At 43.7% G+C, this 19,020-nt stretch overlaps 1 protein-coding gene and 2 gene segments (V, D, J or C); all 3 read right to left on the minus strand.

Annotated features, from left to right (window-relative positions):
* Window positions 1-2,094: 2,094 nt before the first annotated feature.
* The window catches only part of LOC128337920 (immunoglobulin lambda-1 light chain-like), a 109,606-nt gene continuing 92,680 nt past the window's right edge, over window positions 2,095-19,020 (minus strand). Inside the window, exons 3-4 of the mRNA XM_053279609.1 lie at window positions 6,263-6,298; window positions 2,095-2,726 (exon numbers count right to left, since the gene is read on the minus strand). Of these exons, the coding sequence (XP_053135584.1) occupies window positions 2,404-2,726; window positions 6,263-6,298 (359 nt within the window). The 3' untranslated portion in view covers window positions 2,095-2,403. The remainder of the gene's footprint in view (window positions 2,727-6,262; window positions 6,299-19,020) is intronic.
* Window positions 9,257-14,802, minus strand: LOC128338010 (immunoglobulin lambda constant 7-like). The segment is given in 3 exon segments: window positions 9,257-9,876; window positions 13,713-13,819; window positions 14,789-14,802. Coding segments are annotated over 3 exon segments (444 nt in total).
* LOC128337919 (immunoglobulin lambda variable 5-52-like) overlaps window positions 16,799-19,020 on the minus strand; it is a 37,757-nt gene continuing 35,535 nt past the window's right edge. The window contains 1 exon segment of the V gene segment in view: window positions 16,799-17,428. Coding sequence covers window positions 17,106-17,428 — 323 coding nt within the window.

Below are 19,020 nucleotides of genomic sequence, written 5' to 3' on the forward strand. Positions count from 1 at the left end.
GACAATGAGTGTACAGTGTATACTGTTACAGATCTACACCCAATGATTAACGTCTTATATTTAATGCAGGCACAACAGCATACTTCCTATCTGTATCCTGCATTTCAGGGGCCTGCATCCAGGCTGACATGTGAAGTGGACACAGGTACAGTCATTCACCTAAAAACATGTCTGTGTGTATAGACATCTGAACACAGGTATAACATAATAACCCCATTCACATGACCATGCATACCCGGGTATAGCCTGGGTATGCATGGGCGTGTGAATGGGCATTTGTGTACATGCCCATTCACACTCAATCACTCCATTCAGACAACCATGCATACCCAGGTCAGAGGCTGTACCCAGGTATGCATGGTCCTGTGAATGGGATGGATGTGTGAACAGTGAACTTGGGACCACTGTATACATGTGTTCTGGCTCTAAATGGCTTCCAGTGAGCTCAAACCAAGTAACACCAGATATCTCAAATGTCCTTATATTTTTATTTGCCGATTGCTTGTCACTGACTGTAATAAATAAATCCATCCATCCATCTCAAATGCCCTTGTGAAGTCAGGTTTCATTTTGGAATGCTCCTCCAAATGCGTTGAGATTTCTTCCGCAGCTAAGTGGCTGGGTGATGCTCAGGGGTTTGACAAATGGAGACATTTCCCCTTCAAATTTATTTTCCATCTTGGAAACATAAAATATGCTCTGAGGAGGTGTGACATTGTGGAGTGGACCACAGCCATTAAACATTATTCCTTTTAGATAGGTGGAAGAAGTATGGGGTGAATTGGGATTCAGCCTAATACCCGAACCAACTCAACTCAGGACTAGCCTGATGTAGTCACAAGGACTTTCTAGGATGTAATCTGTGATGCATAGATAGTTGCCTATCAACCACCCATGTTCTTTCCCAGGGGGAAAGTGCTGTGGGCACTGAATAATGGGAACTATGATGATTCTTGTTAAATGATGGACCACAGCCTAGAGGTGGAATCTAGAAGAGTTACTGATCTCCAAACTTGTAGCCCCTTTAGCTACAGAGAAATCTCTGAATATGCCACACTGTCTGACATACAGAACGAAGAAGTTGTGGGATAGCAGGAGAGCAGCTTAATAGAATTTCCCAACTAACTGCACCAGGAAAACAACAATTTTTAAGGCCCTCTCCTTCCTGAGGAAGCCCTCTGTGATACCCTAAAATATGTCCCTGAGGATTGTGCAGCCCTCGGGAACATATTTTGGCGTGGGACATTTCGCTTCCTGGGGAAGAGGAGGGCATCAGAAATGCCCCCTCTGCTACAGCAGTTAGTTGGGAAATTCTGTTAGGCTGTTCTCTTGCTGTGTTGGTGAATCCTTTGTTCTGTATGTCAGCCAGTATCTAGGAGAAATCATGTTAATTCCATTTGTGCATTTAAAATGTGTTGGGTCACCTCTTTCTAGTCAATACACAGTTTATTCTTTGGTTTCCTCTTTCACTCTGGACAAAACCACAGTTTCCCACTTGGCCTGGCCTAGTGACTCTGCTAACAGCATTCTGAAGGCCACGTGAATTGCTTAGGAGGGGTTAGAGTGTCAAATCTAAGCCTGTTGTGAAAAGTAACTAGCAGGTGTCGCTAACTCATGGGCATTGTTCAAGGCCCACCCTGATGTGGGACATGGATCCAGAGTGAAATCGGATCCACTCCTGCCTCACTCAAGAGACAACATGGATGAGGCTTGATCTTCTGTGTGAATCTGTACGGGGATCACTCAGATCGCTTGGCTGAGTCTCCCAGAAACCATGGAAATGCTTCCTATTGAGTCAAACCCTTCATCCATCTAGCTCAGAATTATGACCGCTTTACCTGGAGAGGCCAGAAATTGAATCTAGGAACTTCTGCATGCAATGGAAATGCTCTATGGCCCCATCCCCTAAGGGGTCTATCTTACAGTAGACAGTGCTCATATGTAGCCACCCATCCAAATGCCAACCAGGGCTGGCCCTGCTCAGCAAAGGGGACAATCCATGATCTCTCCCTCCCCAAATGAGCACCTGATATTGTTGCATTGAACTTTCAATATTTACTATCGAGGGGAAAATAAGTGTGAGTACGAAACCAGCAGGGTAGACCTTTGTCTGTTTTATTTACTGCAAGATGACATTAACGATGATTTCTTTTGTTTCATCATCACCAAAGGAAATCTATACAGAGACAGCAAAATGGCATATTTTTTGGTTTTATTCATCCTACCAACACAGGTGTCTAAGAAGCTAAGGGGGAAGGGGAATTCTTGTAAATTACTGGGAGTACAGAGGGGAAAATGGGGAGGGGGCAGCGGGGAGGAGAGGTAACTGCATGGGGCATGTCTAGGTTCCTTCCTGATGCAAAGGAGCTCAGGGTTCAGCACAGCCCTGTGGGCACGAAAGGGTTAAGCAGAACAGGCCTCCCTCTGCACGCTCTTCTGGTAGGACTTTCCGTCATGGGTCACCTTACAGGTATATTCACTCTTCTTCTCGTACTCGGCAGCAGTCAGAGACAGGTAACTGCTGGCCACGTACTTGTCGTTGCGTTTGGTCGGCCGGGTGGTCTCGACGTTACTCGTGATCGGGCTCCCGTCAGCCAACCAGGTGACGTCAATGGCGCCTGGAGTGAAGTCGTCCACCAGGCAGACCAAGGTGGCTTTGCTCTTGCTCGTTAACTCATCAGAAGATGGAGGGAAGAGATTCACTGTGGGAGGCGCTGCTGGTTGCCCTGGAGAAAAAGAGAAATGAAAAAATCATTAATTGCCAAGTCACTCTGGCCTGAAGAGCTAGGGACAGAAAGTCAGTGCAGCTTCTGAATCCATTCCCCCTCCCACCTTAACTCATAAAAGTAGCTCCTTAGCTCATAGCTCAGATAAAAACCAAAAGCTCAAACCATCTAGGCTTCCCCTCTGTTGCAAGGTTCTTGTGGCACATAGGAAGCTCCTTTATGCCACATCATTCCAGAAGTACAACTAGCTTAGTATTGTGTACAGTAACTGGCAGGAACGCTCCAAGGTTTCAGGCAGGTGTCTTTCCCAGGCCCACCTGGAGATGCTGCCAGGGAATCAACCCAAACCTTTGGATGTTCTACCTCTGAGATGCAGCCATGTCCCCTAGGGGAATATTGTACAATAGGCAGTGGTCACATGTGGTCACCCAACCAAATGCAAACAAAGTGCATCCTGAAGGGGAGAATTCATTCATGATACTGCAAAACCAGCTCTCCTCTCTACTGAGCTAAGAGCTGAGATTAAGAACAGGTTCTGCAGTCATCCACTGTCTCAAATGACTGACTCCCTTTGCTTCATTAAAAAAAGAAAAGAAAAAAAGCCGTTCCTTTTGGCCAGCCAACAAAATCTGGTAGGTTCTTTGACTTCGCAAAGTAGCTGTTTGCTTTGATTTCCCTTCCATTCACCAATGGCTTCCACTATAAAGTAGGCAAGAGTTTCAGGTCCCCACATCATCCATGACAAGGCTGAAAACCCCAATAAATTCCTTCGCTGATTTTGGATCAGTGTGGCCAAGGGAATCAATGGAGGCCTTCAACATACTGATGGAAAGCTTTTCTATGGGATAATAGCTAAATCAAAATGGATGAATAAAAGATATTATGAAGCTAAGGGAAATTCCATATAGAAAGTGTATTGGATGGTATGTACAGTAACATGCTTTCTCTCAAACCTTGATACAGTGTGGGGTACATCACCCAGATTATGGCTGTCGTGCCATAACTTCCCCCTCCTCAAGCCTCCATTTCTCAGGGACCGCATGAGGCTTGGAGCATGGTCATATGCTCCCCATGCCCAGCTGACGGTCATGAGAACAAGCCCATTGTGTGGAAGGATGTCCACAGTACCGAGGGACTTCTTTCTGAGTCCTGCCCTTGGGACTGGGAAGGTGGGTTCATAGGTACTCAAGAACCATCTATATTTGTTTCTTTCATTTTATGAGTTAATTACCAAAGATTAGTAGTGTAAAAGGGGATCAGTATACACATGCCTTTCTCTATATCACCCATATCGTCTCCTTCCCATCAAGTGACAAGTGCCATGGAGTCTTGTATCTGGTTGTTCCTTCTCCTCCCACACTCAACAGCCATATGGAGTCCTGGGAATGATCGTTAAGTGCAGGGTGGCACATCTGACCCTCCAGTTGTTGTGGGACTACAACTCCCATCATCCCTGTCTATTGGCCAATGTAACTGGGAATAATGGGAGCTATAGTTCAACAATAGCCAGAGGGCTGACATTGTGCACCCTTGATCTACATGGTTTGTTTACAGCATGGAGACCGTGTAGTTTGCAAAAACTAAAATCATGGAAGCAGCTACAGTTGTCTCCACCTAACACCATGACTTATTCTGTTGTCTCTTTGCACATAAGTATTCATGCACAATATACAGAGAAGAAACCTAATAACTCACATTTGGGGAACCAGCTGAAGTGCTATAGAAATCTTCCAACAATTAACAAGATTGATTTAACAAGAAACAAAATAGAATTATTTTAACATCTGGAGAGAGAGAGAGAGGGTGGGAGGTGAGAGAGAGAGAGAGAGAGAGAGAGAGAGAGAGAGAGAGTTTCAGACAATGGTCAGCAAGTAAGGAAGGTGGGGAAATGTTGGTAGAAAGTTGGGAGTGGGAGCACACAGTGAGAGCATCAGGTATGTAATGTGAACCCCCTCAACTCTGGTTTCCAAATTGTCAGCCAGACATTCATTGTCCTTCTCCGCCCAACTTCAAATCTTGACCAGTGGGTGGAGGAGGTCAGTAGAATGTTGGGTGGATGGTGCGAGAACCATACTTTGGTGGGTACACAGAACAGTCTCACTGTGGATATATGCACCTGGTTACCGACTTTCTATGGACATCTCCCTACTTTCTTTACTTGCCTGAAGCTGTATGAAGCCACCCAGATTTTGAGAGAGAGGGAGGGAGGGAGAGGGAGAGAGAGAGGGAGTGCAGAGAAGAAGAAGAAGAAGAAGAAGAAGAAGAAGAAGAAGAAGAAGAAGAAGAAGAAGAAGAAGAAGAAGAAGAAGAAGAAGAAGCCCTCAATAAGGAAATGTGCCATAGCATACATTTAAAATATATATATATTTACATATAAGAGCCTAATCACTCTGTTCCAACCAAGCCCACTATTTGACACACTACTCTGAACTCCCTCTGAGATAAGAACTTCCTTTCACATAAGCTATTCAGGATCAAACTGTTTGATCTGCAATCCAGAATTGGTTTATGTCCCTGCACTCCCACAGACTCAAAAGTCGATGTGATGTAGATGATTCAGGATCTGAAAACCCAACTTTGTAAAATTTTAAAGGAGTCACAAGAAACTCAAGTTTCCATTGGAAGAGTGGTTCAGGGGGAACAGCTGGTCAACTCTCCCCCACATAATGCTTTCCTGATCTAAATTCCCTCCCCTAGAGGATCCTGTACTCAGAAAACTCACATGGTGTTGTTCCCATCTATCATTAAATGTTATTCAGAAAATTAACCTCCATCTTATCTATATCTGCATCAACCAAATAAAATATAGAAACACAATCTTTTTAATAGATTATGAGCATGTTGATTATTTGAATAATGAAGTTATCATGTAGGATATTACTTTATGCAACTATTATTTTAATCCTGCTGGAAATCTAAAAATGGAACCATAGAACTGTAGGTCCCCATCAAAAACAATATACTCTACTTTCTTGCATAGAAATGAAATATGGAATACATAGGAAATACTGCCTACTTGGAGATACTTCATAGGGATGTACGCACCAACAAAATGCAATTTGGACTCAAATCAGCCCTGATTTAAACTGGGTTAAATAGAACTGATTGGATTTGGATCTGATTTGACCCTTGAAGCTATGTACCCCCGCCACACCACCCACAATACTGCATCTCAAATCTACTTTTCTACTATCTTTTACATTTCCCAGTCAAGTTATCCCAGAGTTTGAAGTTAGTCACAAAAGAGATTTCCAATGTATTTCATGTCAAGGTAACCCAAGAGAAAGAGGAGGAGAACTTTTCTCCAGCAAAATCTCCAGGGTTTGGGGAAGAGGAAAGAAAATGGCATGCAAAATGGTATTTGAAAAGCCTACGCTAGCTAGGCTGAAATCCAGTCCCTATTGATGGATCAGCATGAGTTGAATGGTGTAAAAACTAAGGTCAGCTCGGAGTCAAAGAAAAAGTGGGGAAAATGACAGAAATGTTAAAATGTGGCACAAGAAAAGAAAAAGGTAAGGAGAAACCGGGTGACTTACCTGTGACTGTCAGCTGGGTTCCGCCTCCGAAGATATACGCACAGTGACACAGAGCTGTACAAAAACCTCCTTCCACTTCATAGCAGAGAAAGGTCCTTGACACCTATCCTACATTTCCAAGGGAGGTGCAGTTGATGGTGTGACTGGAAAGAAAAGCTATATACTTGCCTGGTTCAATTCTGGGAAGAGATGAAGGAAATCCTACTAGCTTTTCATAAGAAAGCCAGGTCATTCGAGCGATCCCAATGTTCACAGTCCATTCCCAGAAGATGGATGAGCCCCATTATAGTTTGAGGGATAGAGAAGGAGAACCATAGAATTTGCAGCATTGGATTCTCCAGCCTAGCAGATGAAGAATATGTTGCTTACTCAAAAGTCAATATGTTGACTTATAAGAATATGTTGCTTACTCAAAGCTATGTTCAGAGAGCTTCTTATAAATTAAACCCTCATTCACTAGACTGTAAATATAAACTTCCTTCATCAGCTGCTGATTTGTCTCAACTTCTTAGTGAAATAAGCTATAATACCTTAGGCTGGACTTGTTGATGGTCTCGAAAAGGTTCCCACTGGGAGCGAAATGGGGAAATGGGGAGCGAACTGTATGTTTTCACTAAGAAGTGATTGTGTGGAAGCAAGGTAGGAAGAAAAGCTACCCAAGATATCCTCCCACCATGCTTCCACACAATCACTTCTCCCCGGGTTTTCCTCTAAACTTGCTTCTGCACAACCAAAAAGTGGGAGCACACACAGCTCCCAAACCAGGGCAGAACACAGTTTTTGATTGCGGGAATGACCCTGAGGTATTAGAATGCTTGTGAACATTCCATGATGTCACATCACTCAAGTGGTATTTCGGCGAGGACTGCAGACAGGCATGTGGGCAGGGAACAATCAATCATTATCAGCTCTTTGTTCACACATTGTTCATTTGTCCCCCTTGATTATTATTCATCATGCCTGTAGGATTTTCCACCATGCATGAAGTGTTTTAACTTGGCGCACCCGTTTTTCCTGCTTTTAACCTTCATGTTTTAGTGTGGAATTTGAACATACCTCCTTCAGGATCAATTCCTAACTAACCTACCTCACAGGGTTGTTGTGAGGAGAAACTTAACTATGTACACCGCTCTGGGCTCCTTGGAGGAAAAGCGGAATATAAATGTAATAAAATAAAATTAAAATTAATTCCAGCAATTTTTACTCTATGACACACTCAACATGCCATTTCCTTTGGCTAATTTGCCCCTTAATATGATCTTATCCTTGGGTGTAAATCTCTTCCACTCCCTATAGCAGGATTTCTTAACCTTGGGCCCCCAGATGTTGTTGGACTACAACTTCCATAATCCCCAAGCAAAAGCCATTGCAGCTGAGGATTCTGGGAGTTGTAGTCCGACAACATCTGGGGCCCCAAGATGTTAAGAAACCCTGCCCTATAGTACTGAGCTCCTTACGACTAAATCACATACTTGGAGTCTATTCGCAAAGCCATGTATGCTCCCTATCATATTATAACATTTGCAGTTGGGAGAGAGTAGTGATAGGTCTTGTAGGCCTCTGAGATCCCTTCTAGCTCTAAAACTCTATGGTCCAAACTAGGGTTCCAATATGGTGTATACTCATGCTAACTAGAAAACATCTAAAGTCCCTTGTAGCTCTCAGATTTCTACACTTCTTCTCTGTGGCTCTAATGTGTTGTTTATTCAAGGTAACCAGAAGACCAGTGCCCACCTTTCCTAGAATTTGATGGTTTATTTCTATGAGTCCAATGTGTTGTTTACTTAACGTAACTAAAGCACTTCAAAGGTCCCTACCCGCTCAAAGGTTCTATGGTTCTACTCTATGATTTCAATGTGGTGTTTGCTGAAGTGAACTAGAAGACCTCCTAGGACCCTTCCAGCTCTAAAATTCTATGGTTGTAATCTATGGTTCCCATATTACATTTCCTCAAGGCAATTCAACATGGCTTAATCACCCCTTTTCTACCTTTTACTCTCCATAGGAGGCAGTATGGGGCAATTTATAACTGGGGTTCGAAACCCTGCTCATACATGGTCAGCGGGTGACCTTGTCTAGCCATTGGCACTCAGTAGTGATGGGCCCAGTGGACAGGTCCCTTCTAGCTCTATAACTCTATTGTTCTAATTGAGGGTTCCAGTATGGCATATACTCAAGATAACTAGAAAACATCTCAGGCCATCTCGAGCTCTGAAATTGTATAGTTGTACTCTGTGGTTCTAATATGATGTTTACTCAAGGTAACCAGAAGACCTCGATGGTGCCTACCAGTTCCAGATTCCTATGGGTCATTTATGTGAGTCCAACGTGTTGTTTACATGATGTAACTATAAAATTGCAAAGGTCCCTTCCAGCTCTAAACTTCTATGGTTCTGAACTATGGTTCCGAGATTGTGTTTCCACAAGGTAATTCCACATGCCTTGCGTACCCCTTACTCTGCATAGGTGGGACAATTAAAAGAGTATTGGACAAGGACTGGGTTTGGAATCCCCACTCATACATGGTAAATGGGTGACCTTGGCTAGCCTAGCTGTGTATACTATAGAGAAACTGTCCGAGAGAAAAGCGTAACATGTGGAGGGGGCTGGGAAAAGATGGAATTTCTGCTCTGCCAAGTTCACTAGGTGACCTGGGTCATTTTCTCGGTCTTTCTCTCTCTCTGTTCCCCTACCTCACAGGACTGTTGTAAGGATAAAATGCGTAAATCATGTGCACTGCTTAGACCAGGGCTGCTCAGCTCTGGACTTCTTGCAGATGTTGGCCTACAACCCGCATAATCCCTGGCTATTGGCCTCTGTGGCTGGGGATTCTGGGAGCTGAAGTCCAAAAATAGCTGGAGGCGGGGGGGCAAGGTTGAGCAGGCCTGGTTTAGAGGAATGCTGGCATTAAATGCTGGTCCTGGATGCAGAACGTAGATGTGACATTTCACTTAACTTTAGGGAGAAAATGAATTTTGCCTATGAAACCAGAAGTGCAGAACATTGTCTGTTTTATTTATTGCATGATGACATTTAACAATGATATTTCTTTTTCACCATCACCAAAGGAAAGCTATACAGAGACAGCAAAATGGCATGTTTTTGGTTTTATTCATCCTACCAACAAGGGTGTCTAAGAAGCTAAGGGGACTTCTTGTAAATTACTGGGAGTACAGAGGGGGAAATGGGGAGGGGGCAGCAGGGAGGGGGGTAACTGCATGGGGCATGTCTAGGTTCCTTCCTGATGCAAAGGAGCTCAGGGTTCAGCACAGCCCTGTGGGCACGGAAGGGTTAAGCAGAACAGGCCTCCCGCTGCACGCTCTTCTGGTAGGACTTTCCGTCATGGGTCACCTTACAGGTATATTCACTCTTCTCCTGGTACTTGTCAGCAGTCAGAGACAGGTAACTGCTGGCCACGTACTTGTCGTTGCGTTTGGTCGGTCGGGTGGTCTCGACGTTACTCGTGATTGGGCTCCCGTCAGCCAACCAGGTGACGTCAATGGCACCTGGAGTGAAGTCGTCCACCAGGCAGACCAAGGTGGCTTTGCTCTTGCTCGTTAACTCATCAGACGATGGAGGGAAGAGATGCACTGTGGGAGGCGCTGCTGGTTGCCCTGGAGAAAAAGAGAAAGGAAAAGAGCATTAATGCCAAATTCATCCTGAAGAGTTAGTGACATGAAATATGTGCAGCATCTGAATCCATTTCCCCACACTACAGTACATAGCTTATATGAAACCAAAAGCTCAAATGATGTGGTCTCCTTCTTTGGTTCAAGGTTCATGTGGCACATAGGAAGCTGCGTTATACCATATCAATCCAGAGGTCTGACTAGCTTAGTATTGTCTACAGTAACTGGCAGCAGGAAAAGCTCAATTTCCTTGCAACTATAAGCAAATCAAAATGAATAAATAGAAGATATTATGAATCCATGTCAAATTTCTATATAGGAAGTGCTTTGGAGTGGCCGAATATTTCATTATGGCCTAGAAGGCTCCTGGAAATGATGAAGGTATTAACGTAACCCACCAAGAATTCCTTTTTGAGAAGCCATTCTGTAGAATGGGGACTTTAGGTGTTGGTGTAGTGCCATTTCTAGCATTTTGCTAGACCTTGCACCGAAGTCATTCCTGGGGTATTTTTATTAGTTCACCTATCAGCAGTGGTGATGGCAGTGGTGGGTCCCACCAAAGGGGCATAGTACATTTATGGATGGGAGAACTATGCCCCACATATTAGACGTTTGGAACAGAATTGGGGGAGAAGGTGTGTGTGTGGGGAGCCAATTGTCTGAGGGGGCTCTTGCTCTCCCTTGTCTCGCCTCCCTGGTGGAGCTGACCTTGCCTAGAATATCTTACAAGCTACATAAGCTAGAGCATTCTCCTTTCATATCAACTTACTGTCACTGTAAAAGAACTCAAAATTAGGACAGGTTTCTGCATTGTCACCATCAGACCCATTTTCACACCACCCTTTTGCCCTATTACAGGGTTTCTTAACCTTGAACCCCCAGATGCTGTTGGACTACAACTCCCATTATCCCCAGTCATGGCCTTTGTGGCTGAGGATGGTGGGAGTTGTGGTCCAACAACATCTGGGGGCCCAAGGTTAAGAAACCCTGCCCTCTTACATAGGGAATGAATAAGACCTTTGCTATTGCTCACTTGGAAGAATAAATCAATATTCACTGGATTCCTACCTACTGAACTGGCTTTGCCACCATTTCAGTCCATATACAGGTCATCACTGAACTGATGGTGGTTCAACCCCATTTCTGAAGATACCTTCAACTGTTTACTGGAAATAGGATGGGTCATTCTTTTGCCCATGTTCAATTTGTTAACAAATTCACTTGTGTTGATCTCAGCCATAAAACAATTTGTCAAAATCTTATTCATTCAAAGTCCACCCCCACAAAAATGCTATGTAGACACCTAACTCTAACCCTAACCTTAACCTTAACCTAAACCCTTAAAAGAAGCTAACCCTAACCAGGCCAATGAAAGATGTCACTGAACCCATATTATATTGAAGCCACACAATCATGGTTGCCACAAATGAACATTGTCAATTTGTGAGCAGAAATAAGTTTACGCTCAAGAATCGTACCCAGGATTCCATTAGCTGGTGGGTGTGGAAGGAGAAGAAACCACCAGATATGAAATTCAATAGCGCTTTTCATTTGATGGGAGGGAGGGTGTATGAATCATCTAAAGAAGGTAGACATATGCTGCTCCCCTTTCACACCACTTACCTTTGGTAATAAATTTAATAATGTATAATAAGCAGATATTCATAATTCTATGGCATCTAGGAACCCACCCAGTCCTAAACAGCATACTCTGAAGAAAGTACTCCTGGGCCATTGCCTTTCATGCAATCAACATCCTTTTATGCAACAGACTAGTTCTCACTATCAATGGTTAGGTAGGAGAAGTGTCCAGTGGAACTCCAAGCCACTACTGCCCTACCTAGATTAGGGCTTGCACAAGATGGCTTCCCCCTTCTCTTACCTCCATATTTTCTGACACACGACCACACATGGCTGAGAGCCTGCCTGGATGTTTCTTCTAACCAGCTGTCTATCCTGAGAACCAGCCTAATGAGTATGGCGAAAACCTTTTTGCTTAATGAATATGCTAAACAACTACTTAGACAATGACTTTTCCCACAGAAAGTGGGTTGAAATAAATCTGGTTGTCACTGAATCCAGCCTTCTGAACTGAAATGGGTTTATATATGGCAAATAATCTGATACTAAATATTCTGATATTCTGGTGTAACTCTGGACTTGTTCACACATGCACTCAGATGCGTTTTTCCTCTCCATATAACCATCAACAGCAGAGCTGCAGAACTGTGGCTCTCCATCTGTTCTTGGACTACAACTCCCACCATCCCTGCATATTGGCCACTGTGATTGGAATGATGGGAGTTCTAGTTCACCAGCCGCTGGAGGGCGGGAGATGTGCAGCCTCGATCTATATGGTTGCAACATGGAGAAGCTGTACTTAGGAAAAATGAAGTTGCATTCATGGAAGCCGCTAGGGCTGTCTCCACGTAACACCATCACACACTGCTCCTAATATTTCTTTGCCCTTAAGTCTTCGTGCACAATATTTGGAGAAGAAAGATAGCAGCTTACATTTGTGAAAAGTTATTCTGGAAGATAAGCATACATTTCCCCGCCAAAAGTTATTTTAATGAGAGGGAGAGAGAGAGAATGAACGAATGAACAAACAAATGAATGAACCAACAACCCTTAATAAGGAAATGTGTCATAATGCTTAGTGTAGAATTTTTTTTTAAAGTTACATGATATTTAGGAGCCTAATTATTCACTTCTAACCAAGCACAGTCCTTGGAAGTAAGACCCACTGAGTTCAGAACTTCTTTTCGAATAAACTATTAGAGATCAACCTGTAAGGCTGTTCTGTAGTTGGATGACATGTAAGTTGCAGGCTGACATGATGTAGCGGATCTGTGTTTGGAAATCCCAACTGTTTTAAGTTTAAAAGGAGCCCCAAGAAATACCAATTTTCCTTGGAGCAGTGATACATGATAAACAGATGGTTAACTACCTGCTCCCTGGCAATTCTATTTTTCTGGTCTTTATTCCCTCCCCTAGAAGAACTTGCATTCAGAAGGTTCTCACCAAGTTGGTCCCTTCTTTTATTAGTTTTGGTGAAATATTAGTCAGATAGTTGACTTCCTATTTTACCTATATCTGTGTCAATAAAATAAAACAGGGTGAAGCTATTCTTTCTTAAAAAATATTTGAATTATTTCATTTGAATTATGAATGTATCATGTAAGATATCAGTTTAAATAACTCCATTTTAAACTTGCTGGAAATCTAGAAGTGGAACAACAGAGTTAGAAGTCCCCATCAAAAATAAACTAATCTATCTTCCTGCAAAGAAGCAGAATATGCAATACCTAAGCTGTATTGGCAACCTAGTAATACTACAGAGGGATGTGCACATGCAGAAGATTGAATTTAGACCCAATTCAACTCCAATTTAAATCGGTCCAAATAGGGCTGATTGAAACTGGATCTGATATGACCCTCAGAGCAGTGCGCACTGCCAATACTGCATCTCAAAGATATTTTCAATTACATTTTCATTTCCCAGTAAAGTCATCCCAGAGTCTGCATTTAGCTACAAAACAGATTTTCACAGTACTATATCTACAGCAAGCCTCAACATTTATTTTTCTAACAGTAAATTTTCAAGTGCTTGTGGAGAGGAGAGAAGAGGCATATAAAATAGGATTTGAACCTCCCATCTTGGCTAGGCTTAATATTCATCCCCTATTAACGGATCAACCTGGATTGAATGACGGAAGACCTAAGGTCAACCCTAAGTCCGAGAAAAAACAGAAAAATGGAACAAATCTTAAAATGAGGAACAGGAGAAGGAAAAGATCAGGAGAAATCCAGTGACTTACCTGTGACTGTCAGCTGGGTCCCACCTCCGAAGACGAACCACAGTGACACAGAGCTGTACAAAAACCTACCTCTACTCCAGGGCAGAGAAAGGTCCTTGACACCTAGCCTACAGAGCAGGAGAGCAAAAAATTGGAAAACTCTTGGCTTTCCTTAGAAGGAATCCTTCTCCATTTTCAAAGATGGCACAGTTAATAGTGTGCTTGGGAAGAAAATATGTTTACCTGGTTCATCCCTAGGAATACCTGAAGAAAGGCCTACTAGCCCTTCATAGGAATGCCAGGTCGTTCAAGCGATCCTAATGTTTGCAGTCCATTCCCAGCAGATGGATGAGCTTCTGGTTTAAATGACAGAGAAGGAGAACCATCGAATTTGCACCATTGGATTCTGCTGCCTAGCAGACGTAGCATATATTGCTTACACAAAATTCAGATTTGTAGGCAGCAAAGTTATGCTCAGAGAGCTTCTTATAAATTAAACCCTCATTCACTGGACTGTAAATGCGAAGTTCCTTAATCAGCTGCTGGTTTGTCTCAATTTCTGAGTGAAATAAGTTGTGATACTCTGGCTGGAGATTATAATTGCCTCCAAGAGATTCCTCTCTGAACTATAGGTTAAATTGTACTGGAGTTGAACTATATGTTTTTTCTAAGGGGTGACAATTATATATCAGGAGTGTGGAATGCCAAACCACAATGTGCACTGCTTCTGTTGATTCGGGAGTCTCCCATTTCTACGGCCATAATGCTGATCCTTAGCATTATCCATGCCCTGAATGCCCCCTTGTACATGAATTTTGACCACAATCACTTGCATCATGGGCTTTGTAGTCCACGTAAGCCTAGAAAAATAAATTGATATTTTGAGGAGACTCGTCGGAGTTGTCCATCAGGAAGAGGAGTCTGTTTAATTCTAATTTATCAGCTGATTGGAGCACTTATCTCTTTCAGGACAGCACTGACTTTTGCCAAACATTGAATTATTGTGAAATATATGCTTGCGCTAAGGTGTAGTCGTATTCCCAAACTGGAGGGCAGATGTCCAGTCTGGCTTGCTTCTGGGAAATCTGGCTTCTCACTTTTCTGCTCCCATATTTCCTGTCTTACAAAGACCCCAGAGATTTCCTCAAATGTGCACCTTAATGTGGAGACACAAGTCTGGGGTATTCTACAAATATACCAAATGAAAAACAATACATGAATGAATGAATGGATAGATCTCAATGGTACTGCATCATGGTGTTTGTGGTCACCCACGACGGTTTTTACCAAAATGTCATCAGAATATGACCTGCAGGGAATGGACTGGTGTGTTCTGCATTCTGAATCTGCATGTGGAACTGCATTGAAAACATTAATCTAGAATTTTTGCATCTTCCTTACTTTAAGGGATGTCTGCACTGGGGCAGTGCGGGACAGTGAATCGAGTATTGGACTAGGACCTGGGTTGGAATCCCTGTTCGTACAGTAAATTCGATGGTGACCTTAGCCAGTCGTTCTAACACAACCTCGTCTAACTCGCAGGGTTGCTATGAACTTAAATACTGGCTACCCAAAATTCAGAATAGGAACATAGGTCCATCTAGTTCAGTATTGTCTACATAGACTGGCAGTGGCTTCTCCAAGGTTGCAGGCAGGAGTCTCTCTCAGCCCTATCTGGAGATGCCAGGGAGGGAACTTGGAACCTTCTGCATGCAAGCATGCAGATGCTCTTCCAAGAGCAGCCCCACCCCCTAAGGAGAATATTTTACAGGGCTCACATGTAGTCTCCCATCCAAATGCAAACTAGGGTAGACCCTGCTTAGCAAAGGGGACAATTCATACTTGCTACCACAAGACAAGCACTTGTGTTCAACATAGCATGCACATAACTCTACCTGTGTATATATCTGTGTCTGTGAATACTGTGCACAGAGTGTAACAGAGATGAACTTAATGTGTGAATAGGGCTATGGACGATCCGGGAACAGGAAACCATCAGTGAGGAAGAACAGGTTGGAATTTCTGCTCAGCTAAGAAGTTCAGAGACCTGGTTCTCTGTCTCTGTCTCTCTCTCCCCCTGCCCAACCTCAAATGACCGTTGTACAGAGAAGATGGGGGAAACCATGTTGGTTGCCTTTCACAGCTTCGAAAGTGTGGGATTTCTTTTTTTTTTAATGTAATGAATGAAATAATCACCATGGTAACACAGGACATTCCTATCTTTTCATTGCATGCCTTGTAAAGGGAGGATTCCTGTCTGTGTCAGTGATTCTAACTTCAGAACTGACATTTCCTCTCGTTTATTAATGTAGAGTACCACAGACTCTTCTGTTTCTAGTGTTCCCTCAAACAGGGATTCCCCAATGTTGTTGACTACAACTCCCAGAATCCCCAGCTGCGATAGCTTTTGCTTGGGGATTCTGGGAGTTGTAGTCAACAACACCTGGGAATCTCTGTTAGAGGGAATCCTGGTTCCTATCCTTTCACAAAGCTAGAAGTCGCAGTACATTCATAAGTGGTTCTCTACAAGCCTGCTTATAAGTTAGACAGAACGCTGCCTTATGCCAAGCCAGGCTATTCATCTGGCTCAGTACGGTCCAACTGTACAATAACTGGCAATGGCTTTTCCGTTGGTCAGTTGGCTCTTCCGTTGGTCAGTTGGTCTTTCTCAGCTCTGCCCGGAGATATCCAGGTTTGATCCTGGGATCTTTTGTGTGCAAAGCAGATATTCTTTCCCTGAGCTATTGTTCCTTCCCAACACCTTGAGGAAACCCTTCACACCAGTTGCTTCTGCTGTTTCCCCAAAATACAGTTGTGTGAATCGATCTTCAAGGTTGCGATTGTCCCATGTATGGGATCAAGATTCCTTTGGGAGTGTTCCCTGCAACAGAGATTCCCTGGTGTTGACTACAAATCCCATCACCCCCAGCCAAAGACCACCGCAGTTTGGGATGATGGGAGTTGTACCCAACAGCATCTGGGGATCCTTATTCCAGGGAACGCTGGTCTAAATCCACTTTCCAACATAGGGGAACATCAAAACTACCACTGAATTAATGCATTTCACTTAACTGCAGGGCAAAAATGAACTTTGCGTATGAAACCAATAGGGTAGAGCATTGTCTGTTTTATTTACTGCATGATGACATTTAACAATGATATTTCTTTTTCACCATCACCAAAGGAAAGCTATACAGAGACAGCAAAATGGCATGTTTTTGGTTTTATTCATCCTACCAACACGGGTGTCTAAGAAGCTAAGGGGGAAGGGGACTTCTTGTAAATTACTGGGAGTACAGAGGGGGAAATGAGGAGGGGGCATCAGGGAGGGGGGTAACTGCATGGGGCATGTCTAGGTTCCTTCCTGATGCAAAGGAGCTCAGGGTTCAGCACAGCCCTGTGGGCACGAAAGGGTTAAGCAGAACAGGCCTCCCTCTGCACGCTCTTCTGGTAGGACTTTCCGTCATGGGTCACCTTACAGGTATATTCACTCTTCTTCTCGTACTCGGCAGCAGTCAGAGACAGGTAACTGCTGGCCATGTACTTGTCGTTGCGTTTGGTCGGCCGGGTGGTCTCGACGTTACTCGTGATCGGGCTCCCGTCAGCCAACCAGGTGACGTCAATGGCGCCTGGAGTGAAGTCGTCCACCAGGCAGACTAAGGTGCCTTTGCTCTTGCTCGTTAACTCATCAGAAGATGGAGGGAAGAGATGCACTGTGGGAGGCGCTGCTGGTTGCCCTGGAGAAAACGAGAAATGGAAATATCATTAATAGCAAAGTCATCCTGTAGAACTAGAAACAGAAAGTCAGTGCAGCTTCTGAATCCATTCCCCCCTTAGCTTAAATGAAAAGCAAACGTTCTTTGATGCAAGGTTCTTGTGGCACATAGGAAGCTGCCTTATTCTGAGTCAGACCTTTGGTCTCCCGAGCTCAGTCTTGTCTACACTGACTGGCAGCAGCTCTCCAAGGTTTCAGGCAAGTATAAGAACATAAGAACCGCCCTGCTGGATCAGGCCCAAGGCCCATCTAGTCCAGCATCTTGTTTCACACGGGTGCCAGGGAATGAACCTAGAAACATCTGATGTTCTACCACTGTGCTGTAACTCTAAGGGGACTAGATCACAGCAGAAAGCTCTCACACATACAAATGCAAACTATGATGGATGCTTCTTAGCAAAGAGGACAATTCATGCTCACGACTGCAAGACCTGTATTCTGCAGGCCCCAATAAGATCACTGGTCAATGTCTGACTAGTTTGGCCAGTGAATCTATTTGGGCCTGTTGAACTGGCTTGTTAAATATTTCAGCCCATTTTCAGATCACCACTGAACTGATGGTGGTTCAGCCCAGTTTTGGAAAATACCTGAGATATCTTATGTTTTTATGTTCTTATATCCACTTGTGTGGGAATAGGATGAGTCATTATTGTATCTGCTCTCCATGTTCAATTCATGAACAAAATCAACTTGTGTTGATCTCAGCCATAAAAAAGTCAGTCAAGACCTTATACCTTCCAAGTTCTCAAAGAAGTAATATATTTTGGGGGGTTCATTGGACTAATAAAAGACATGACTGAACCCATATTCCATTGCAGCAACAGGCATGGTTGCCATGACTGAGCACTTTGAATCTGTGAGCAGAAACCAGTTTCCACTTAAGCAGGGCTGCACGTCATCCCTCCAGCCTCTGTTGGACTACAACCCCCATCATCCCCGGCCCAAGTGGCAAATAGTCCACAAGACCCCAATGTAGATGATTACAAAGAGAGAAAAGAAGCAGCTAGGTGAAAGTCGTAACCTGCCCAAAGTTACATCAGAATATCAAAGAATTTGGTCTCAGGATATTTCGCATAAGGAAACCCATTTTGGTTCAGTGGGATGGATTCCATGACTTCAGAATCTTTTTCAGTCCTTAAACTTCCAGATTCTTAAGCCATAGTCTTAGTCTTCGTATAGTTCATCAGTTGAAGCAAAAAGGTTATAACAATTTTTACAGATGTTTTTAACTATCGTCATTAGGCTGGTTCTCCTGACCGACAGCTGGTAGGTGGAGAGTCTAGCTGTGATCTGGGCAAAATGGTCTAGGCCAGGGATTCTCAAGGTTGGGTCCCCAGATGTTATTGGACTTCAACTCCCATAATCCCCAACCAAAGGCCGCTGAGGCTGGGGATTATGGGAGCTGAAGTCCAATAACATCTGGGGACCCAACCTTGAGAATCCCTGGTCCAGGCAACATGGTTTCCCTCCACCTTTGACACAGTGTGGGGAACCATCACAGTTCTGCCCCATTCACAGCTAGCACACAAAACCGCCCTCTTCTCCCTACCTCCA

Source organism: Hemicordylus capensis, chromosome 15, assembly GCF_027244095.1.
Source record: "Hemicordylus capensis ecotype Gifberg chromosome 15, rHemCap1.1.pri, whole genome shotgun sequence".
NCBI lineage: Eukaryota > Metazoa > Chordata > Lepidosauria > Squamata > Cordylidae > Hemicordylus > Hemicordylus capensis.